Source organism: Perca flavescens, chromosome 10, assembly GCF_004354835.1.
Source record: "Perca flavescens isolate YP-PL-M2 chromosome 10, PFLA_1.0, whole genome shotgun sequence".
Taxonomy (NCBI): Eukaryota; Metazoa; Chordata; class Actinopteri; order Perciformes; family Percidae; genus Perca; species Perca flavescens.
Genome location: NC_041340.1, coordinates 18467448 through 18491834, shown reverse-complemented (window position 1 = coordinate 18491834; position 24387 = coordinate 18467448). Strand labels below are relative to the sequence as shown.

Here is a 24387-nt window from a genome sequence, read left to right as displayed (position 1 = left end):
GAGTGAATATCTGAAATAGTGTCAAGTTTGTGCGTTTGCCATTTGCCTTAACAAGAGCGAGAGGATGAAGTTACCCAGCCGGACAGGCTGCCTCACTTTAATTAGACGCGTTTATCTACCTGATACAGCAGTTCTTCCTCACCTCACCACACAGCCACATCAATCACACGTTGCCAAATCTTGTCTAAGAAAAGATTTTTATTTATAAAAACAACAGTTTTAACAGTTACATACTTCACTGAAAAAAGCAACTTCTCAGAGCCAAGGCAGGTATGAATGGTACATCATAATTTTACATGGATAGGCAACATTACAAATATACTGTGGAGAGTTTTAAAAAAAAAAAAAAAAAAACTAAACAAAGATGATTGGTCTCTTTTGCCTTAAAAACAACTCCGAAGTAAAACTGGGACTAAAAAGTTGAACAAATTGCATAATGCTCTCACCCACCACTCCCATACATACAAACCCGAAATAAAATTTAAACAAACCTGACACAAAATGGAAAAATACAACAAAAAAAAAAAAATGGTAAAAACAAATGGATCATAGATCAAAAATGTGCTTTTATCCACTTCCCAAATTAAATTATACATCAGTATCTCTCCCCAATTGGTCTGTTAAAAAAATCGAGTGTCCTCTGAGTGAGGAATTCTCCCATATTTAAGTGTGGTTTTTGTAAAACCGAAAAACAAGAATGTCAGTATGAACGATTATATTGCAAAAATAAAAAAAAAAAAAAAACCACAGCAAGTAGTGATTTAAAAAGGAGATAATTATTACAAAAGACCCTCCTGAAGTGTTTGTTACTTTCTAAATAAAGAATAAACCGTTAAGTAGGTTTTGTCTATAGTGTGAATGTTTTACAGTTGGGCCAGGAATGGTTTCTGAAGCAGGATGTCACAATGTTTTAGTGGTTTAGTAGTGTACGATGGTCCCAGCTTCACATTTCAGTGCCAATTTTGTGTGTTTGAAAAATTAAGGTGTCAAACACAAAAAGAGGCAAAACAAAACAATGCTTTGTTAGAGGAGTAAACGCACACCAAAAAAAACAGACATGAGCGGATGAAATATTCATCTTATGGGTCTGTTCCGTGCACACACGCACACAAAAACACTCACTCCAAGGTCCATATTAATTTTTCCACACACACACGCACGGTAACAGGCTTACTGTATGACAAATATACACACACCTGCCCTTTTCTTGTCTACACCTGTGCTCATCCCAACTGAGAGAAAATAACTCTAGACAGGAAAATAACTCCTATATAAACAACATTCTCAATCTACAGGGCGGCAGTAAGTCTGTCAGCCCAAACCTCCCAACAATCCCAGTAAAGGGATGATTTAAATTAATGAGCCAAAACTAATGCAGTCATCCCATTTTCTTTTTATATACAGTATATACCCTACATAGAAGTCTACGTAAAAATGCATCATCAGGATGCAGGTGTTGGCATGACAATTTACCAAAATGTTGACAATAGCGAAGAAAAATAAAAACAAGCAGGACAACACCGGAATTAAAAATGATTGTCAACAGGTGATTGCCTTTACAGGAGAATTATAATTTAAAAAAACTGAATTTATTTCTGTTGCTACAATTGAATGAATTCATAAAAAGTAGGTGTGTATGTTCTGTACGTGTGTGTGTGTTGCATGAAACGTTTCTGCCTGCAACACGGCCACTTTCTTTGGATGCCAACCCTCATCTTCTAATCCCATATGTGTGGTGATAGAGGGAGAAAGAGAGGAGAAGGGGGAGAGGGAGAGAGTCTGTCCATCTGAATTTTCTCTCCTCAGTAGCAGTGGTAGGGCAGGGACGGCCCAGTCTGGGTGATGCACACTATCAGTTTTTCTAGACGAACAGAGAAAAATACTTTGATTAAAACCAGAGGCAAAATGTGAACACAGAAAATAAAATGCAGGTAATGTACACAACGTGGAGGCAACATAAAAAGACTCACTAACTGGTATAGATATGGCACACTGCACAGTAGTGCAGTCACAATAACCAGATGTTCAATCTAAACTTAAATATAGTTTGAATACAGTATTGAATTTTACTGTAACCTTTGAAACAATAGCTCGGAAAGCTTATAAACACTGATGGGGTAAACATTATACATGTGTTACTTTGTCACATTAGATTTCCCTGTAACACAGTTAATCACACTTACGCGTTATTATGGAACCCACACAACTTCTAGGAAAGGCCCGCCCTTCAATAGCACACACACACACACACACACACACACACACACACACACACAAACGTAACCCGATTTGTTCAGGTCATATCCCTTGACCGATCGGCTATCCTAACCTTAACCACTCGAGGTCAAAGCCTAACCCCTACCACTCGAGCTGCTTCGTAGGGCAGGCCTTTCCTAGAAGTTACGTGGGTTCCATAAGAACGCCACACTGACGGTTACTGGTAAGACTACTATCACAGCCTTGCTTGATGAAAACTGTGCAACACATTTAATTTAAAACAGTTATCCTGTTTGCACGTTGAATTAAAATGTGCATTTAATATGTCAAAAAAAGATTTTTTGCATCCAGCATCAACAAAATGTGTATGAGATAACTTCAATACAGAACAATGAGATGTAACTTTGTTACAATTTTAGAAAAGTAACAACTAATCAATAATGGATTATTATTTCAGAGTAACTTCTCCAAATTCATTCTTCCAACAAGTTTATTTTATTGCTTAATGCTAAAAGTGATATGAAGTTACTCAATAGCAGGCAATTAAAAAAAAAAGAAAATCTAATTTATTAAAATCGGTTTTTATTCTGAGTCATATGTTGTTGTAATACCCTGCAGAGCCACAGGACTGCACTGAAACACAATTCTAGAGCAATGGAAACAGGTGACAAAAGATTGAGCAGCAGCTGAGTACCTGGATCCTGGAAGCAATATTTTTTCCCCCCCCACTATGGCCACGCCAAGACCCGCCCTTTAATAGCTACTATTGGCCAGGCGTCCATGCTTACGCAAGGCAACGTAACCTGATTTTTACAGGTCATATCCCCTGACCAATTGGCTATCCTAACCTTAACCACTCAAGGTAAAATGCCTAACCCCAACCAATCGAGCTGCTTCGTAGGGCGGGTCTTGGCGTGGCCATAGTGGGATTTGTAATTTTGCATCCTGGACACGTGCAAAATTCAGTGGAGTCAAATATTTCACAACGTAGTGGCAATACAAACTACCACTCTGGCAGTTGCCACTATGAAAAGATACACACATTATTTTGAGAGGACAAAACACAGAGTGTCATGTTAAAAACCCTTTAGCAAAAGTTACAACGCTGTTTTAAGTAATAGTTTCTCTGTGACATTACTTCTATTCGTTGACGTTGTGTTGTAGTAATTATGATATTTTTATACTAAAATTAGCATTGGTATCAAAGTCAAAGTTCTGGTACTGTGACGACACTACTGCACAAACAACAGTTTTCATTCTGAGGATTTAAATACTAATGATCAGCCTTGGGGTTATCTTTACACTGGCAGACTGCATGGACCACTACACACAAGGTGCACCTCGCAGCATACTATACCATCAGGTACACATGTCACATCGGGCCTCATATAGTTAAATATCAGCACGGCGTGTCAGTACAGCATCATAGACATAGACCAGGTTTTACTGAGGGTTGAAAGTTATAGGAGACAAAGGAACAGAGCTCATAGAGTCCATGCAGGACGAGAGGTGAGTTGGACATACCATGCGGTTACATGCAGAGGGGGGTAGAGGGGATGGGGAGGGCTAACCATCGTAGGAGTCCAACAGGGGCAAGGAGCCCTTTCTGCCCCCATACACCCCTCGCTGAGAGACAACCAGAGAAAGAGAGAGAGAGAAGAGGGAGAGGACGTGAGTGTGAGAAAAGTGTCAATAATTGTGAAGTTTTAAAGGCTGCCAAAGGAAAAGGTTAAAGTACGCATAGTGGTGCAGGCAATTAGGGGTTAGTGTAGGTAAGTGAGCAATCCAACATGACAAACATATGAATGTGCGTGAGAAAGATTTAAAATACCGGTAAAGTGTCTGTGGTTTCATCCAGAGTGTGTCTCCTCTCCCTCTGGTCCAGTGTTGAGTAGGTATCTGAGGAAATAAGACGAAAAGGAGAAATAAATCCTACATCTCATCATGACATTGATGAATTGGTCTTGATAAAAAGCAGCGATGATAAATGTACTAACCAGGGCCGAGGTCATTTAGTGGAATCATGTCCCTCTTTTCCCCTAAGATGAAGCAAAACCGAGTCACAAGTTAAACTAAACTTTCTAAATGTTGGGTTTAAGGCTGCCAAAATGTTTTCAGCCATAAATTATGTAATGCACACTGACCTCTGTCTAGCAGTGGCGTGGTGCTGTCTTCATAGGTGCCGTTGGCTCGTGTGCTCGGGCCGTTGGTGGTGCTGAGATTGACCATGAAGTCCGTCTTCTTCCAGCCGTCTTTCTCAAGAGGCTTGCGCAGCTCTTTGTGGGCCCAGACAAGCTGCAGCACCTGGCCGGCTCCCCGCACCTCACGCTCTGAGCGCTTGCTGTAGGACACACAGAGATATGTTCACACATTTACCAAAACTCAGACACTGTCCTCATCAACATCTAAGAGATATTTAACTTCAGGAATGTGTGACCAACAAATCAATTTATTTCAGTCAAGCTATTTTCTGAGTGACTAGTATCTACCCATTCAACAGGAGTTGGCCAGCTGGAAAAAACTAGACAGTACCCATTTACATTTCAAGGTTTTTTGCACCACCCAAAAAGAGGTTTTAGCGAGCGCCAAAGGAAAATCACCAGTGCCAAAATGTCTTTGACTTCCAGCAGTCAACTCCCCTCTCATCCTGCTATATTTTACTCATGTGGCTGGCACTGATAGCCAGCTAAGCTGCATTGTTTTATAACGGACCTGAACGCTCCACTATTAAGATAGCACTAATGGGATCTCTTCAAATAAATAAAAGACGTTTCCATCATAAATTGGTGCATAAAAGTCAGAATGCAGGAAATTAAGTGTTTGACGCACATATTTCCTGAGGGAGGACCCCCCCAGATCCCTCGCTTAATATGTGTCCCCCCCAAAATCCCATTCTGAGCCAGGAAAAACCCTGCAATTTAGCTTTGATTTTCACCAAAAAACTGTAATAACCCTTTATAGACTGAAGTGCTTTGATTAATATTAAATTAATGTATAGGTTTGCGAGGGTGGCTCCATAAAAAGGTATGGGGATATCTTTATTATAAACTACCAAAGTATTTGTTTTACTATCGTCAAAAGCATTGATGTATATGCAGCACTCTGTTTATTTATAGCTATAAATGATATAAGCACCAGAAAACACACAGAGCACATTAATGACTTACTATTATTATATTCTTAGCTCACTTTACAGAACACACTTACCTGTCCTTGTTGATAAGCACCAGCCTCTCAATACCCTGCGAGGCTCGGAGAGTCTTTGCTGCTTCCACACTGTTGCCTAGCACCTCAGTGAGCGTGCTCAATACAGACACCACAGTCTCCTCGGATAGATTGCGCCCTGACTGATTCTGGCCTCCAGGCAGGTTGGCCACAAGGTGAGGCACTGCATGCAAACCTGCAGGAGGCACACAGTGAGGTAAGAAAATGTATCTGGAGTGACAGAAACGCAAACATCCAAAATGTCCAACAACCTGCACACACTTGCCATAGTGCATTAATTATTGCATTTAAAATACATGCAAATATCCAGCACGATACAAGTGGAAGTTATACTCTTTGAGAATAACAGAGTATTTCGTAGCTCTTCTGGAGACCCAATACAACATTCTTACCAAGCAGTTGGCAGTTACGGTTGTCGATGGAGAGGTTCCTCAAGGCTCCGGACATTGCCCGAACCACACGGTCATTGCCATGAGCCAGTAGCTCTGCCATCATGGGAAGACCCTTCTCCAGACGCACAGTGGCCCTGATATACCGACCATACTGAAGAGCAAGCAGATAGAGAGGGAGCAATTTATATCATTTACATTGACAGCAGTATTCCAGTAACTTCACAAAGACAGAAAACATCACGGACCTTATCACAACTAACTAATCCGATTAAAATGACTTCAACAGACCCAAAATGTTTATTCAGATTCAGTTTAAGAGACTTCAGCTGAAAAACTTATTTCCCCCCATTTTTTCAACAGCAGAGATTCAGTTTGTTAAGAAATGGTACTTACAGCCCATCGGCCGGCACACAGGTTCTGGATGGCACCGGCAGCGGCCTCAAGCACCGAGGGGTTCTTACTCTCTCTGAGCAGCGATGTGTAAACACGAACCACCTCTGGTTGGAACAACAGCTCATAACCTGAGGTCGACAGAGGGAGAGGGAGAGAGCGAGAGAGATGTTAGTTTCACAACAACTTTGAAAACTTCAACATTTGTGCTGGATGCACAAAACCCTTACCAAAGAATTCTTCAACCAGCTAGACCTGGTAGTTTGAAAATTTTCAATGTGTGTGATTAGTACACACACTATTTTAAAAGTTTTGGAGAATCAAAGAAGAATCCCAGAAAAGAATCAAGCCATTTCCTAGACTGATACAAAACTTAATGCAGATATCTGGTGAAAAAGGTGCTTAGTCCAGAACTAGATATTACTAGAACTTTTATCTTAGCTTGTGTTTAGCAGTAGCAAATAAAGCTTGACAGCAGAACAAAAAGTGCTAAATGGGACAGGAGACATTGTAATTTGGCATATAAGGGATTGAGTATACGGTGGAATGGATGCCTAAACAGACAGCTGCGGACACATAGTAGGTCTGTTGATACTATGTGCTTGGAGGACGCGTTCCACACATGCGCAGTAGATCGCTAGTTCTCAAAGACCCTACTTGTATAACCTCTGATGACATTTACATCACACGGATACTCAGACAGAATAATTTTGGCATAAGCATCCTACCTTAAAGACTGATCAATGATTCAGATGATCAAAGGGAAAAGATACTACATGCATACCTTTGGCAGGTGTTGACCTCTTTGGAATGTCAACTTGATCTCCACTCCCATCATCTCCATCCTTCTTTCCTGCAACGAGAAATGAAAAAAAAGAAAAAGAGAGAGAAAGAACATTAAAGATTGAGCTGAAGAAATAACAGATTATGTGAAGCTGAGTCGAGATGAGCAGTCAGTTATCCTCATTCCTTAACTTTGGCACATTGTTATGTGAAATGCGACCATGCAACCAGTGGAACAAGCACTGTTCGTGCAATGTAATTTGCGTGACAGCAGGTGACCATGCTCATGAACTGGATGTGAATTCAACATTATCGGGCATCCTTATTGCTCTAGCAAATATTCTGCGTTAGTAAAATTATTGATGGCAGAGTGGTCAATAGTTTCAAAAGTTCACCAACACCAAGAGGAGAATCTTACCTTTTGAAAACCACTCATCTAAACACAGCAGAGAGAAAGGAGGAAGTGAAGGAGGGGTTGGAAGAAAGACGGGGGAGAAAGGTAAGAGGATGGAGGGAGGAGAGAGAAGGGGAAAAAGAGGGAAACAGTGGTAGAGTGTGAAAAACAGCGACACCAACAAGCTCAAAGCCACTAGCAGCTACCCATCTTACAACAGCAAATCTCGCAGACATAGTGCAAAGCTGTCCGACACTGACCTTTGCCCTTTCGAGAGCCAAAGCAGCCTCCTTTGTTAGCGGTGGCCGGCCCCTGGTTGAGGGGTGTGGTCTCTGCGTAGCGCTCACTGCCGGGGACTTCACGGTGAACGTGATAGGACAGATTCCTCAGGAGGCAGACACAGTTCTCCACCAACTGCAGGAAGAGAAGATAAGGGAATGAGATGATCAAAGATGGAGACAGAGGAAGATAGCTGCTTTGGTTTCATAAGATAAAATAGGTCATCTGGCTTAAGTGAACAGGTACCTTGTTATCCACATCTTTGCGGTTGATCTGTGATTGCACAACGTACATGAGCGAATCCACCAATCCTGTGCATTCTCTCAGCTTTCGTCTGGCCTCGCTGCGTTCTGAACTCACATTCCTGTTGGACAGAGGGAGATGTTGAAGCACAAAATTGCAGGTTGCCTTCTCAAAATAGTCACTCTTTCTCCTTCTTTGACTTTCTGCTTTCAATCGATTGATCCCCTTGTGTACCTAAGGCAGCCAGCAGTGTTGGTCAAGGCGGTCTCCCACTCCAGATGGCGTGGTTTGCAGCTCTCCTCTCCTCCATTGCTCCCTCGCTCCCAGCCGGAGTGAGGAACGACCACCTCGTCAGCAAGGGCGTGCAGGGCGTGGTCCACAATCTCCATCTTTACAGAGTCATGGGATGAGAGGTTCCACAAGGTGCCTGGGACGATATAATACATACTGTTACCATCGCTACAGTAAGACCCTTAAAACTATCAAATATAACCACTGAGACCTTTTGTCTCATCCATGTTACATTAAATTATTTGTTTTCTTCTTTTTTGTTCTGTGAATATTTGGACGTGCGTGTTATGTGTAGGTTGTTAAGACCAAACTGATCGTGTGTGTGTGTGTTTGAATGCTAAAGTAATAAGTAAGAACAACAACTTATAACTAAGTATATATTAAAAACCATATGATGTTGATACCTGTGATAGTGTCAGTGAGGTCCTGGTCGTGGGTTTTTCTCAGTAACCTGACCAGAGCGGGCACTCCATCGCAGTTCTTGATGGCAATCTTGTTTTCTTGGTCTCGCCCATATGAAATGTTCTTCAGTGCTCCACAGGCCGAGTGGTGCACATCCTTGCTGGGGTGGTCCAGCAGTGACACCAAGGATGGGATGCCCTTCAGGCGACGCACCTCCGACTTAACCTAGACACACGAGCGCAAAATGATCAAGCTCACGTCAAGGATTTGCCAAATGACAATACAAAACCGATAAATAAGCATTTGTTAAATACAGTTATTTTGCATCTGAATGAGACTATGGTTTCACCTTATCGTTTTTGAATGTGAGATGCTGGAGGAATGCGGCTGCGTTGGTCTTGACAGGGTCCAGACGGTAGTTCAACATGGCGATGACCTCCGGCAGCTCTGGCTGTCTCCATGAAGCAGGAGGAGCCTTCCTCAGCGTGCTGTCCAGTGAAGCCATGCTCCCCCTCTCCATCGGCATGGGAACGCCCCAGGTATAAGGATCAACTCCTCCCATGTCGCCGTCCAAAGTATCCTCACAGCTCCTGCGTGTCGCAGAAGGAGATAAATAGAGAAAAATTTGTTAGGTGCGTCTCTAGAAATAGATTCAATGTTTCATACTGCTCACATACATGGTCGGATTGGAAAAAAACAACAAGTGTGATATGAAGGCACAGTAAAGCTTGCGTGTTTTACCTTAGTCTTCGTCTGTCCATACCACCGGGGCCGGGACCTAGGCGTGGCATGGTACCGTAGCCTCCAGGGTGCATGGGTGGAGGCCCCATGCCATAGTCGTCATATCCTACACTGCGCTGGTCATCCTCCAGGCCGTAGTGGCCGTGGCCGTACCGCACCTCCAACGCTGAGCCCAAGGCCCTCATTCCGCGGCTCACCTGGGGCTGTGCTGCATACGGGTCAAGCTGCTGGCGGCTTGGCGCCCGGTAGCCTGAGTCCAGGGTCCTGTAGCCGTCAACTGGCCTGGGGTATCGAAGGGAACGAGAGAAGTGAGAGAGATGTTGAAGTGAGATCCTGTGCCGAGTGATTCCCTTTCCGACTGACAGTGATTTAAGATTAATTTCTAATTGCAGTTGTATGAACATATCTGGCTTCACAGTCCAGATTCTGAACAGGATTAAAAGCAGGACTGACTGGTGTGACTGTGGGAATGTGTGTCTACAGTAACCAAATGTTAAAGTGTTTTCTCTCAACCATCAAATCTGCTCTGGTCAATCTCCGACATAATTAATGATTAGACAACACAGGTTATTCCATTAACTTTTTCCATAAAATATATAATATAAAAAGGAAGGACATCAAAGTTAACACTTAGTCCACAATGTCTGTTAAATCTTTTGAGTAAATATTGTAGTGACTACTAAAGGAACTGAAACATCAACAACTCTGTTTAGCAAATATACAGTGCTTAGTTTAGTGTTATTTTGTGTTGTGTATGAATAACAGTTGTAAATCCCGGTCTTGTTTTAACAATGATCACGGATTAGGGATGTGGCAGCAAAGAATTGGGTTCAAATAGTTCAAACACGGATAGAGCATGTATTCATTACCTTGCAAAACAGAGTTAGCGTGTAAGAGACGTACAAATGGGACAGGGCAGTCGGACTCAATGGCCAATCTGATTGGTGGAGCGCTAACCCGGAAATGAAGAGCGGGATGAGCCTGACTAACGCCTCTCAAAATCTGATGAAAATCTTATAAACTGACCTTTGTCGATCTGAAATGAAGACAGATTCAGCAACTGCATGGCCTATTTCTCGCTTAAAATTTTTTCAGAAACACTTGAACTATCTTCGAAAAACATTGTATTCCGAACGAGACGCCATTATGCTCCGTTGTAAAATCCGAGAGCAGCCAGACCCACGTGACGCGTTTGTCCAATCAGCTGCCGGTTTTCATTTTTTGGGCGACAATACGGATTAGCGCTGCCTGCTGTTATGGAGACGTATTACGTCTCGCGCAGAAGTACGCTCAAGTCGGCGTCGCTTCGGTGTGTGCCGAGGCAGGTTTTTGACCAACTCGGGGAGACAGTCAGTCCGCATGCCTTTTCTGCCGAAGGTCGGCCGTTGGGTCGGTGTGTCAGAGCCTTAATGAAAACCAAAAACTACAGTTACAGTTTGGCTTAAAGGCAACATATTTCAGAACGTAAAATCAACAATCAAAAGAGGATTCACAGCACTTCTCCATGCAGGGGCCTCGTACCTGTAGCGGTCATCCATGTGTGAGCCCCTGCTCAGGCTAGTGTACGCCTCTGATGGTGGGCCTCCCCGGTAGTCATCGTAACCGCCAACAGGGGGACAGTAGTAGTTTCTGGGAACTGTGGCCGTGGGGTAATCTGCTGGTCCAGCATGTCTGTAAGGACGGTCCAGTGTGGCGCTGTAGCCGCCCATACCAGACACCGACAAGCCCCCGTCGATGGACATCGAGTCAGAGGGCAGGACTGTGCGCGAGATTGGTTTCTTCATCTGAGGGAGAGCAAGATGGTAGTAGATGTATCAAAATATGTTTATAGCAAAGGATAATCAAGTGGTGTAAGATCCTTGGATGCTTCCATAACACTTAGTTCAGCCACAACGAAAACAAGAATACAATTTATCAACTTGATTATTACACAAGCCTTTGCACACACACACACACACACAAAAAAAAAAAAAAAAAAAAAAAAAAAATATGTCTGATGATATCACGGTGTATGTGTCGTGATCACTTACGCCATTATCTGGCCGTCGGGTGGTTCCGTCGTCAGAAAAGACTGAGCGCACTTCCTGGGACTCGTCCTCTGGTGTGTAGCTCTCATCCAGAGCGCCGTGTGCAGGGTCCACCATTCTGTACTGCAGTGTAGAGGCACACCACACATTTATAGTGTTTGTTTTTTGTTTTTTAAAAATCACTGGCACTTACTCCTATGAATACAAGAAAAACAAAATGTACACAATAAACTATTCACACATACCTGTGTGCCGTTAATGTAGGAGTCAGTCAGTTTCAGCCGTTCTATGTCTGCATCCCCTAAACGCCCGTTCTGGGATAAAAGACAAAGATACAACTGTGAAATAGATGTTGGAAAAACTATTTTGCTGGAACAACACACACAAGTGAGGTGAAAGGCACGTCTCCCAGAAGCCAGTGCGGTCTACTTTCTTACAACCTGCCAGATGATATTACTGCTGCTGAAGCACATTCACTGCCAAACTGTCCCTGCATGTTTATGGTCTGTGAATCACTGCCAGACATGAGGGAGGACATTTTGGAGTGAAGCTACTCATCCTCACACCCTACTTCCTCCTGCTGTAATCGGTTACATAACCAATTGACGGTCACACTGTATAACTTGGGACACTTTCTACCTAACCCTGAGTAACACACTCCGTTTCATGCAATATAACCACCTCAGTTATCAGTATTAGCATCAAGCTGAATCACATGGGGAACAATGAGTATTTGGGAAACTTTGGAAATCTTTCCCAGCAACCGTTTTACCACCGCAGTTACTCATAGTTTCAGACTAAGTCAAGAGAAAACAATGTTATGAACCTTATCAACTACCAACTCCCACTTCCTATTATGCCCACAAGGAGGCAGGGCTGTTTTTCAAAAGCAATGGGAAGTGCAAGTGTACATTTACAACAAGAGCAGCACATTTCCTCTACAGCTGGTCCTTACTTATTACCACCTCATTTACTAACAACTCGGTCATGGTCTTGGAGCAAGGCTCAGACTGTGAGGCTCGCAAAGCTTGAGTATCTTCATCAGCATTTATAATTTTAGAAATAAAACATGGGCTTTCAGCACAAGGCAAAAAACTGTTTCTCACTTTCTTAGCCTTCATCCTCCAGATGCCACACACACTAATCAAATAAGTCACTTCAAGGATTCACAGAGACAAAACATAAGATCTAATCTAGGTCAGTGAGCCCTTAATGAAAGGAAAATATTTAGTAACAGATTTAAAACTATTCTACTCAGTGTACACAATGCCAAGTGCTGGGAAGTATGCTTACATGTCATCCCGTAAATATGGCACTGCCTGACCTTCTGTGTTGAGGATAATGGCTCTGCTTTAATGGTTATCCAAGCCTACAGGCAACTAAGCACAGTGTATCACTCTCTGATTGTCAGGTCTTTTGGTAGAGACAACAACATGAAACAAGAAGGCAACAGTAGGACCTTGTCCAAGCAAATAACTCAGTTCTGAACAAAATGAACAGTGAGAGCCTTAAAACTAAAGACAAAACAAAAGGAAAAATCAATTGAGAAACCGTATAATCACCTTGCATATCAATGTACTTCATCACATTGACGCAAATACCATGAATAAATAAAACTACATATATTTGACAGACAGAAATCCTGCTGAGTTATTTGCAACATTGTCCACAATGGTCAAATACAAGATATTAAATTCACAGTTAACTGGGATTAGAGCTTAAATGATTGAATTATCAATTAGTCTATTGACAGTCTGCAACTATGTTGATAATTGGTTAAACTTACATTAGTCCAAGTAATATTTGAAGTAAAGGTGCCAAAACCTCACCGGTTCTGACTCAAATGTGAATATAACATAACAGAGCAGTGATTTAATTACACCATTTCTTCAAGGAGCTTGCATCATGGATGTTTAACACACAAAAAAGACAATTGCATGCATAAGAATTCTTAACAGAAGTAATGAGTAACAGAAGTAATACATTTAAGTGCTTGATAAAGGATTTAAATGCAAGTAAAAAGACAAAATCCTTCATGATGGATAGGAAACTTCACTGGATGGAGGACTTTGCGACACATGCAAGACAGATGACCGGACTGCATAACATGACATGCTGGAACATGGAAGATGGGGGGGGGAAATAACTGAGATTCCACAGCAGGGCCCGACAAAAGGTGATTACGTGTGTGCCAGTGTGTATCCGGTAAGTGAGCGAAGACATGCAGAAAATGTGTGCTGAGGACCATCTCAGGCACGTTGAAAGTAGTGGAACTACGGGCAGGAATGAACAGATAGGTTTGGGTCAATGATGATAGACGTTTAATGACGACCGACACAAATATACACACACACTGGCCAAGCGCTGGTGGAGAGGAGGCAGGCGGAGGCAGAGAAGGGATGAATGATTGATGGATGGATGGAGAGAGAAAACTTTGAGGATTGGACAGAGAAAATGATGATCCATGGATTGGATGTTTAGTGAAAGACGGGGGGTGGGGGAGGTAAACGCCATCGAGACTCTGGATGTTACCTGTGTGTGAGGGAGGGGGCGACCCAGAGCCGAGGGGCTGGTGGCAGGGAGGCCCACTCTCCTCCTCTCCTCCTCCAGCGCCCGGGTCAGCTGTTCAAACTGCACCTCCTGCTCCCTGACCGACTCCAGCAGAGCTGCTGCGCTCTCACACTGCTCCATACACACTACACGGCCCCAAGGGGAGACAGGGGGGAGGGGGGTGGGGGCGTTACACACATCCATGCAGCCTCATACACACTAAAGCACAGGGAGTCGGTGTCTAACAAAAACATAATGCAGGATTTTCTGGGCTGATATTAAGAAGGAAGTGTTATTTCACCTGTATCTGATTTGTTTGGGAACTGAGGCTGCAATCCCTTTTTGGTAATCGGCACCGTTGGGATTGCACAACACATCCTTTGAACTCAATAACGAATATACAGCAGTTGCAACTGTAAAGACATGTTTCTGGCTGAAACTCAGACATGAAGTAAATCTACACTGGGTTCTTTTGTACAACATATATTCCTTTGAAAGACTGTCAAGTTGTAATGACTCATCCATTCAAGTTTTCCCAGCACAGAGACTTTAATGGCTGTTCAGACTGCCTGCGTCGGCCATCCGACAGTCCGGCAAACATGTGGGTATTTCCATTATTTTTGAATGGGGGTAGTAGTCTGCGGCGGGGGTTGCTGTAGGGGCACACTCAAAAGAAAAACGCAGCGGGCGTGCAACGAAAAGTTGAGACGGACTCAACTTTTGGAGAAACAACCACCACGTCACGCTGCGGTGGCCAACCATGTAACCGATCAGACTTGTCAGTGTGTTTTGAGCTATGGGGGGTGTGAGAAACCTTTAGGAATACCTGACCATGCAAACACTAGGCTTGCCGAGATAGTCGGAGTTTCCGGTGGTCGGGCCTACACCAATTACATTACTTGCCCTCCCCATCGTCTTGTTTTTATAAAAAAAGAAACCCATTTAGTTCATTTTTGAACATCAAAAATACTAGCGTCTTATCAAAGTTGGATGCTGCCGCTATATTTATAAACTGAAAGTGTCTGCTCCGTAAAGCAGCAAGAGTCAAGAACAGAGTAAGGAGAGTTTACTGACAAGTTAATGGCGGAAGATGTTTTTGTCAAAGCACAAATCGCCTATTTGGCAATATTTAGTGGGGAACCTGAACCTCCTGCGACCGCCTCGCAGCCTGTGCCCAGCTCTGCATGGGAAGCTCGACCGGAGATCAAAGTAAGTGCTCTGCAGATATTGAGCGTTATTGACAAACATATTTTCTTGTCAAATGTCTGGTCTAATCAGTAACACCGGTGTTGTCATGACTGACGGGTGTGGCATCCCTAGTTAACACTGAAAAGACTTTTATCACAAGAGGTGCTGTGTTTAACACATCACTGCAAGGTGGCACTATGTGAAAAGAAAATACAGAAGAATAATAAACTACACAATTAGTGCCTTATAAGGCATAATTCACATGGCACACGATAGTACATTTTAGGTCTGACAGTAGACAATACGAGACAAACGCTGCAGGAGAAGGGTAGTGATAATGGAGGGAGGAGAGTCTCAAACCCGGGTTGTTGCATTGATCATCAATACTGCAACCCACCGATCATAATACGAAGATGGATATTTCAACATATTGGTCAATATTATCACCCCCTGCATGCAGATCAAGTTATTGCCACTTAAGGCATATATGGGTCCGCTGGGCTTTTTACCCACTCAGACACCACACCAGAAACTACTTTATTAAATACAAAGAGCAGACAAAGAGAGATTTTTGGATAAATCCTTAGCAGTGTGTAGACTTTGCAAAGCAAAACAGCATTAATGTACTGCCAGAACGCTACAAGCAAACTTCCTCTGAAAAAGGAAACCCTGCACTCTAGTTCCACCTTTTAGAAGAATATGGGATGTCTCGTTTGCATTTACATGTTTATTTCATGGATGTACAATTAATGTTTACAAAGTCAAGGGGCAAATGTTTAGGTGGGTTTTTCCACACATAAATAATGAATTTAAAATTCAACCAACAATTTATGGGGATAAAAAAAGATTTATAGTATACAAAAACTGTCAAACAAAGAGAATGAGGCCTGTTTCACATTAAGAGAAGCACCCTTTATACTTTTTAGGAGGAAGCTTAACACCACATTCAGTCCAAGGAGAGCTGAATACTTGCCTTTATGATTTAAGCACAAAAACACTCTCAAAGCACATTTTACAAAGAGTAAAACAGAAATACACACCTTCACCTGTGGGCGTGGTTTGGTAGTAGAGGTGAGCTCTAGTTGCTCATGGATAGAAGGTCACCGAACCACCAAGCCCAGAAAACAGGGAGGAATGGACTGCAGGGAGAGAAAGACAGAGAGGTGGAGGGAGCAGAATAATAAAGAAAAAGAGGGAGAAATGTTATAGTGAAGAATGAAGGCACCTGTGTTTGAAAAACAGCAACATAGTGAGAATACCGTACAAGTGCGTCATCAGGGTTGCGTTTGAATTTGTGAGCAAAAAAACACAGAAAGAGACCGAGGCACACAGTAGCTCCAGCCTTCAGACACACCCTGTATTTATTCAACACTTGGCCTGCGTACAGCAGCAAGCTGTGGGAAGTTGACGAAGCTGCAGCTCTTTCTGGGCCAGAGAACATCGACCGTCAGCATAAAGAGAAAGAGGGTTTTAGAGATAGTAACATCCTTCAAGAACCATATGTTCTCTTATCAATTCATTTTCTCCTTCTTAACCTTGCCTTTTCTTCCAGCCTTTCCTCTCTAATCTTCATCTTTCAGTCCTCTACTCAACTTAACTGCCTTTTATCCCTCTCTACGTGTCTTTGTTATCTTGGCTGTGCTCTGAGAGAAAGACATTGTTATAGCAGAGCCAAACAAGTGGAGACAGACACACACAGACAGTACTTTTACAACAAGACCAGCACATTTCCTCTACAGCTGGTCCTTACTTATTACCACCTCATTTACTAACAACTCGGTCATGGTCTTGGAGCAAGGCTCAGACTGTGAGGCTGGCAAAGCTTGAGTATCTTCGTCAGCATTTATAATTTCAGAAATAAAACATGGACAGTTAGCACAAGGCCAAAAACACAGATTCCTGCTTCCTTAGGCAACTTAACTGCCTTTTATATCCCTATCTCTCTATATCTCTTTGTTATCTTGGCTGTGCTCTGAGAGAAAGACATTGTTATAGCAGAGACAACAAGTGGATCACACACACACACACACACACACACACACACACACACACACACACACACACACACACACACACACACACACACACACACACACACACACACACACACACACACACACACACACACACACACACACACACACACACACACACACACACACACACACACACACACACACGAGGTGGGGGTGACCAAATTTCAGTTTCTCATACCTCTCTGTCTCGCCAACATGCACAGACACTTTTCTGACAATCTGGAATGCCAGTCCATGGCGGTTTTGGCAACAAACACTGACCTGCATTTACATTTCAGGCAGCAGGTGTTTGTGTGCAAGACAGGTAGAGTGTATTGCACAAGCATAGGTGCAAATGGAGCGATGGTGACAAATGACTCACAGTTTAACCCGTTATAGATTGTGCAAACAAATAAGAAAGAACACTAAAGAGACATGGTGATATCACATAGACAGACTATTACGACACCCTTTAGCTGGTCAAGTGAAGCCTGGAGAGGCTGCGTCTGTTCCTGTTAAATGAATGACTAACACACTAACACACACACACTAACACACACACACACACACACACACACACACACACACACACACACACACACACACACACACACACACACACACACAACACACACACACACACTACACACACACACACACACACACACACACACACACACACACTAACACACACACTAACACACACACACTAACACACACACACACACACACACACACACACACACACACACACACACACACACACACACACACACACACACACACACACACACACACACACACACACACACACACACACACACACACACACACACACACACACACACACACACACACACACACACAAAAAAAAAGGATGAGCTCAGTGTGGGAAAAAAGGGAGGAAAGTGGGTTGTCCTGATGAGAAAACAGGGAGTGGCTGAAGTTTATTTCACAACACAAAAGGAATTTGTCACAACCAAAACCAGGATTTGCATGCAGGATAAGGCTGACTGTCAGGAAGACATGATGTCACATAAACCCACTCACACTATCCTTTGCTTAGTGGCTGTGGCGCCCCAAAGCTATAACCTCCCACCTGAGCAAATCACACACTGCCGTCTTGTACCACACATGACTATATATGGTCATAGCCAGGACAGGGCTGATATTATCCACTACAGACATACACAGTGCATTTACATGCACGGCAGTAACTGGGGTTAATAAGTGAATAACCGGGTTATGGCAGTTGTCCCCGTATACATGAGCAGGGAAGAACGGGAAGAATAACGGGAGTGACTCTACCCCGGGTACAGTAGGTGGCGCTCTGCCAACGTACAACTGGTCAGAGAACGGCTTTTTACTCTGGTTGACCTTCGTAAAAACTACAACAACTTGGAAAGCAGGAAGAACATGGACGACTTTTCAGTGCAGTATATTTCGTTAATTCTCTATGCCTTACTTCTCATTTTGAGTGTTATAACTGTACCGGCCTCGCAGGCCGCCAGCCCTCTGGCGAGCGAGCTAGCTAACTAAACAGCTGACAGGCCGACCACTAATGTTAAGTTAGTAAAAATTGAACTAAATGTTTCATCCACACACTTTTGTCACAGCGTAGGAAAGCACAGTGCTCTCGCCAGATGAGTGACAACTTTGTTTGACTTCTTTTCTTTAACATTAACTGGTGTCGCATGAAGACATGTTGGGTGGAATTAGCAAACTAGCGTTAACGTTAGCCAGCGACCACAACGAGTTGCTTGGTCTATCCACTTCTTTGCCGAGACAGCCCCAGAGATGGAGTAAAACAGATGAACGGTATGCTCTTTGCTGCCGCTGGAGCGCTGATGCGGGCAACAATGTTTTGTTGCACCATTGCAACAGGTTGTATCTCCACCCACAGTGCTGACGGATTACGTCCGGGTCAAAAACCACTGCAGCAGATTGGCAGGGGCAGTTATAACCCACTGAGCAAGAGCAAAAGCGTAACCTGATCTTACCCCGGTAAAGGTGTATGTATGCACGAATACCCCGGTTACTAAAGGGGTTATCTAGGTCTGTTAACCGGGTTATGAGAACTACAATTTTAACCAGGGTTTACATTGCGTTTGAGAAACCAGGGTATTGCCTTAACCGAAATATAATCTTTTTTTTTTTTAAACTGCATGTAAACGCAATAAACAAGAGCTGCAAACAAATAAACAAAGGCGAAAGACGGGCATTGAAAAACAGAAGAGGAGAGTGTAAACTGGAGCAAAAGAGTGGGGTAGAGAGATAAGGAAAGGAGTGCTGAATAAAAGATTATCTTACATTCCTGGCATTGTCTCCTGCCAATTCAGCACAGCAGCCCACCCACTCAGCCACTGTAGAATGACCTTTCAGGACACTGGCTAATAACACAGAGAAAGACTAACTATTTATTTCAACCTCTTCTCATCTGGCATCATCCATTATTTTTAGGGCTGCCACCTCTTAGTCAATTAGTCGACTAATCGGTCGTTTTGGTCTTAGTCGACTAAGATTTCTTTAGTCGATTAGTCATTTTTTATGCTTATTCATGCTTAATTACTCATTTCCAAGAAACTTCTGAGCACATTTATGGTAAACACAAGATTTAAAGTGGTGCTTTTGCAGGATTAATTGTGGAGAAACTCAGTTTAACAGATGGTTAATTAACTACATTTATATTGTGCTTTTCTAGTCTTAACCACTTCTCAAAGCGCACAGCTCTGTCAATTAAATCAACTAATCGATTAGTCGACAAAATCCTATAAGTGTTAGTCGACTAAGAATTTCTTTAGTCGAGGACAGCCCTAATTATTTTATGCCACATCGTGCAGGCTAAACACTGCCCCGCGCCTAGGGTTGGGTACCGAAACTCTGTGCCAATAGGGAACCGGTGCCGACGTAAACGGTAGTAACGAGACCGAATAAGAACGAAAGTTTCGGTGCCTGACTTTACACTACACCTGACAGCATGTAACGTTAGCCTACCTTTAGCTAGCAGCTGGATTAATCACGGTTAAAATGCTGACAGCTAACGTTAAACAGTGTAAAGTGTGACTGTATTTCACTGTGGAGGACTTCAACAGCGGGATGTAACAGTCTGCTCTGCAGCGCAGCAGCTGCCGTTGTCACAATTCATAGATATACAGTATGTTTACATGGTCGGAATTAAACAACACAGACGGTGCGTTCACTTGCAGCTGCCATTGTCGGAATGAAACAACACAGATTCACTTAAAACTGGTAGCCTCGTGGTGCATTGACAGTAATTGTAAAATACCCTTTTCCCATCTGGGGTTCAACAGCAATTTACTGGTGAAATAAGTTATTGTTATTGTTGTAACGTTATTATTAAATCTTTAATTTTGACCATGGCCTTAGCAATAAACAAGTCACTGACTGTTGTTTACTACCCTTATTTTTTAACTTTATTGAAAAGTACCGGTTCAGGCACCGGCACCGTTTTAAAAGTATCGATTTAGCACCGGAATCGAAAAAAAACCAAACGATACCCAACCCTACCCGCGCCTCATCTTATCTCAGAGCAAAATAACCATCATTAACTCGCTACAGGCTATCGTATATCACTAATAAGCACAACTGTCATTCATGCCAGATGAATTATAAACTGTGATTGATATTTCTTGGCAAGTGTACTTGGGAATGTAATTCTAAGTCTGTCTGTGTGTGTTTTAACCACAGTCAGAAGAGGGAATTTGCAGCTGTCAGTCCGGGAGGTTGGTGGAACAATAAGTAGTTTGTGCAACCGAGAGCATGAACGCAAGTGTGAAAGAGTTGGATAGCAAGGAGGATATTATTGGACACATTTGAGTGCGAGAGCATCTGTGTTTGTATGTGTCTGGAGGGGGTCGAGTTAATGTCGCTTTTAACCCGCTCATGACTTCTGTTCTCCCCCGGTCTTCCCCCTTACACAGCTGTTAGTTTTGGCCTTGAAAGTCAGCGGTGAGTTTTGTTGAACAATGAAAACAATCAGTGGTGTCCCATTGCCGCTCCCCTCCCCTTTCCCCTATAACCCACTTCCTGAGAAACAGGATGTTATGGATTCTACATCAGAGATGAGTAAAGGGACAAAGCGGATACTTAAGGTCACCAAAAAAAACATTTTCCTCAACATAACTGCTTGCACAAAAATCCATGAAAGTCTATGATGTACACTTTAATAAACCACATACTGATGGTTGGAGGAAGGTTTTTTGCGGTGAAAATCCCCCATGGTCAATATGTTTATCACACGACCACAAGCCACTTCCCATTTTGCTAATATTGTTCTCCATCTACCCTTTTCTGTTCTGCTTTCATGACCTTTCAGAAGCAATCTTTGTAAACCGGTGTGGCCGAATCATCACATTTTCATAGTTTTTATAATGAGTTATTATACTTTTTTTTGCTCCCATAGTCTAACTGCTAAAGGTTTTTAAAAGCTTTAAAAGGGTGAGTGAACAAGACCTCGCAGAGAAAGGGTTAGGTTATGTACGCTGTCAACAAAAGTTCAAAATCTAAAAGCACAGTGCTTTGAGGTCAACAACATACACACACACACCCCTCAAACATCTGACCGTGCCCTGAAACACCACGAGTCACATATCTCCATCTGATTCTGCAGCCATCAGTCAGCATGACTCACTCAACCCTGTCAGAAGACATCTGTGATCATATATGCACATGTAACCAACAATGCAGCCTTTGTCGACTTAATGAAACTCTGGTTAATGCAATAAGCGCCTACACCTGCCATCAGCAGCAAAAAAAATCCAACTGAAACAAACCATTCACTGTCAAAAAGCACATATGTTCATGTAGCTCGAGGTAAGGGACAATGCAGTTCAGCTGAAAAGTCAGTGTGATGCCACCAGCGCTGGTTTAAACTGAGCCTGGCTTGTAATGGGATTGAAGCTTTAGCCCATTAATCCACTTACCTCTCAACACATACACACATAATGTTAACATGCATGCACGACACACATACAGGTTAGGCCCTTTTTGGATTAACCTGCACACCGCAAGAGAGCAGACACAATTACAGCTGGTGTTGGGAGCATGTATCAACAATCAAACAGTTGGAGACAAGTAGACATGAAAGGCTGATACATGGTTGTTCAATCACACATGGTGTTATTAGTGGTGGCACCTGAAGCACATTATAAATCTACAGTGATACCTACACACACACTGTATTAACCTGAACAGTCCTAAGACACTTAACTACACTGCAATATTGTACATGTGCCTGCATGAAACCAGTTTACAAAAAAAAAAAAAAAAAAAAAAAAAGGGGAAAAGGTAGTTTATTTGTTCACACTCAGGCTGACAGTTATCCCCACCCAGACATTTTCCTTCTACAACAAGTTCACACAGGACCCACCCAACAGGTTCACAAGCGGACAACCTTAAAATCCCAGCCTGAATAACAAGACTACAACTAGAGGACCACCACCCCTTAGACAAACTCAAATACAACAACAAAAACAGGCTCAACGTTTAAATGTGTTTTCAAACAAGTTGCGGGGTGTACGATTACCTTGCTACACTGTTCTCTCCGGGGCTCCTTGCCAATGATGAGGAAATCTACTTATCTGCTTAAACTGATAAAACTGTCTGCGTCCGACATAAAGAGGCGGTCTATTTCAGTATTGTTAACACGTCTGACCGTCACATGGTCATACTTTTTTGTATCCCCTGTGAAAGTCCAACACCTCTTCTTCTGAAACCGCTAACAGTTAGCATTTCCCTGATCTGGATCCAGCAAAACCCCCACACACTGATTTGCTAACGTAATAAAGCTAACAATCTAGGGCAAGCGCCACGAGCAGAGCTGCCAGTGTTAGGCACTATCAATAAGACGTGGGTATAAAAAGACTCTCACGAACAAAGACTCGCGTATTTGAGCATTGTTTCTCGATGCTTGTGCTAACGTTACTGCCCAAATAAATGACAATGTTGAAGATCAAATCAGCCCAGTTGGTCGGAATGCTCGCTCAGCAGCACCCGCATGACCTGGTTTGGCTGTCTTGCTACGTTAGCATCACAATAACCCACATAGCCGACAGAGAGAGCAGTGCCAACAGCCAGGCTAGCGTTAGCATCGCAAACAGATTAGCAGCAAGTTAGCGTGCGTTTGGCTAAGAGGTATTTTAAGCTAATTTAGACGGTGTTCTCAGTTGGTATCAGGGGCTCTTTTGAATCAGTTATAACAGTATGCACGGTAGGCAACGGAACCGCGGGTCACGTTATGAACTTTTAACGTTAGCATCGGTAGCTAACATTAGCATAGGGGAGTCGTGTTGCGATCTGTCGATGATGTGACCACTCCTTGCCAACGCTGCAGTGCACCCACTATCTGTGGGGGAAAACCGCGGCCCCCACTGTATCAACCATCTGGTAACATTTATTAATTAACTCACCTTGCTCGTTGAAATACTGTCCCGACCCCTTCCAGACTATTCCGTTTTTAGTGTGTTTTTTCCCCTCCTTCCCTGGGTTCTTCTGGGTCAAGCTCGTTAAAGACGAAGCGACATCACAGTTTTCTATCAAAGAGAGGGCGGGATCAACAAGCGTCTTTACCGTAAAGACGGCGCACGTAGAATTCCTCTTCTCATACAGGTGTTTTTTTTTTTTTTTTTATTTTTTTAAGTTTTTAGTTATGTAGCCGGACTTAAAAAAACAGATACACACACACGGACTGACATGAGGAACTCTATGCTTATAAAGGAGGAGTAGGGGGATTTACATTCTGCTCCTCCCATAATTTCCGTCTGTCGCTCCCTCTCCGTCTCACACACACACACACACACACACACACACTGATGTCATTTCATTGATTGCCCAAGAACAATGGCCTGAGAGGAAGCAGCATTTCTTACGGGAGTGCAATAGCATTCCACACCAACACGATAAAACTATTGGCACATGAAACCACTAGGGATCACATCCGGCATGTGCCCGATCAGTAAATAGACTGATGGTCTGCAATCACTTGATTTGTATGAATCATGCGTCACCACTGAACTATTTAGGTACTGCATGACTGCAACTCCTACAAAGCACCACTTAAGTGTTAAACCATGTTTTCACTTGGTTTTACAGTAATTATTGTACTTGCAGTCCTCCTATCTATTAGTGTTGTGAGTTATTAGTGTGATATATTTCTTACTTTATAGTTCTTGGGTGAAACCAAAACCAAACATGTAGGATCCTGATATACAATAATTAAGTGTGAGCATGGT

General features: G+C 42.9%; 1 protein-coding gene across 7 annotated transcripts; it reads right to left on the bottom strand.

Moving 5' to 3' along the window:
• Nucleotides 1–178: 178 nt before the first annotated feature.
• On the bottom strand, nt 179–23819 carry LOC114562332 (catenin delta-1). 7 transcript variants are annotated; one of them, XM_028588671.1, is made up of 22 exons: nt 23566–23819; nt 16163–16261; nt 13917–14153; nt 11630–11698; nt 11388–11507; nt 10879–11141; nt 9358–9639; nt 8966–9206; nt 8619–8841; nt 8158–8350; nt 7927–8044; nt 7662–7815; nt 7426–7443; nt 7009–7077; nt 6228–6355; nt 5835–5985; nt 5425–5617; nt 4362–4558; nt 4215–4256; nt 4049–4116; nt 3742–3843; nt 179–1861 (listed from the first exon to the last, which is right to left on the bottom strand). In XM_028588671.1, exons 3-21 carry the CDS (start codon nt 14136–14138, stop codon nt 3784–3786), a joined length of 2811 nt encoding a protein of 936 aa, XP_028444472.1. In that variant the 5' UTR covers nt 14139–14153; nt 16163–16261; nt 23566–23819; the 3' UTR covers nt 179–1861; nt 3742–3783. The 7 variants fall into 7 exon arrangements, with proteins under 7 accessions (XP_028444472.1, XP_028444476.1, XP_028444473.1 ...); XM_028588675.1 differs by having other exon boundaries at nt 13917–14080; XM_028588672.1 differs by lacking the exon at nt 23566–23819 and adding an exon at nt 22683–22749.
• Between the last annotated feature and the right edge of the window lie 568 nt (nt 23820–24387).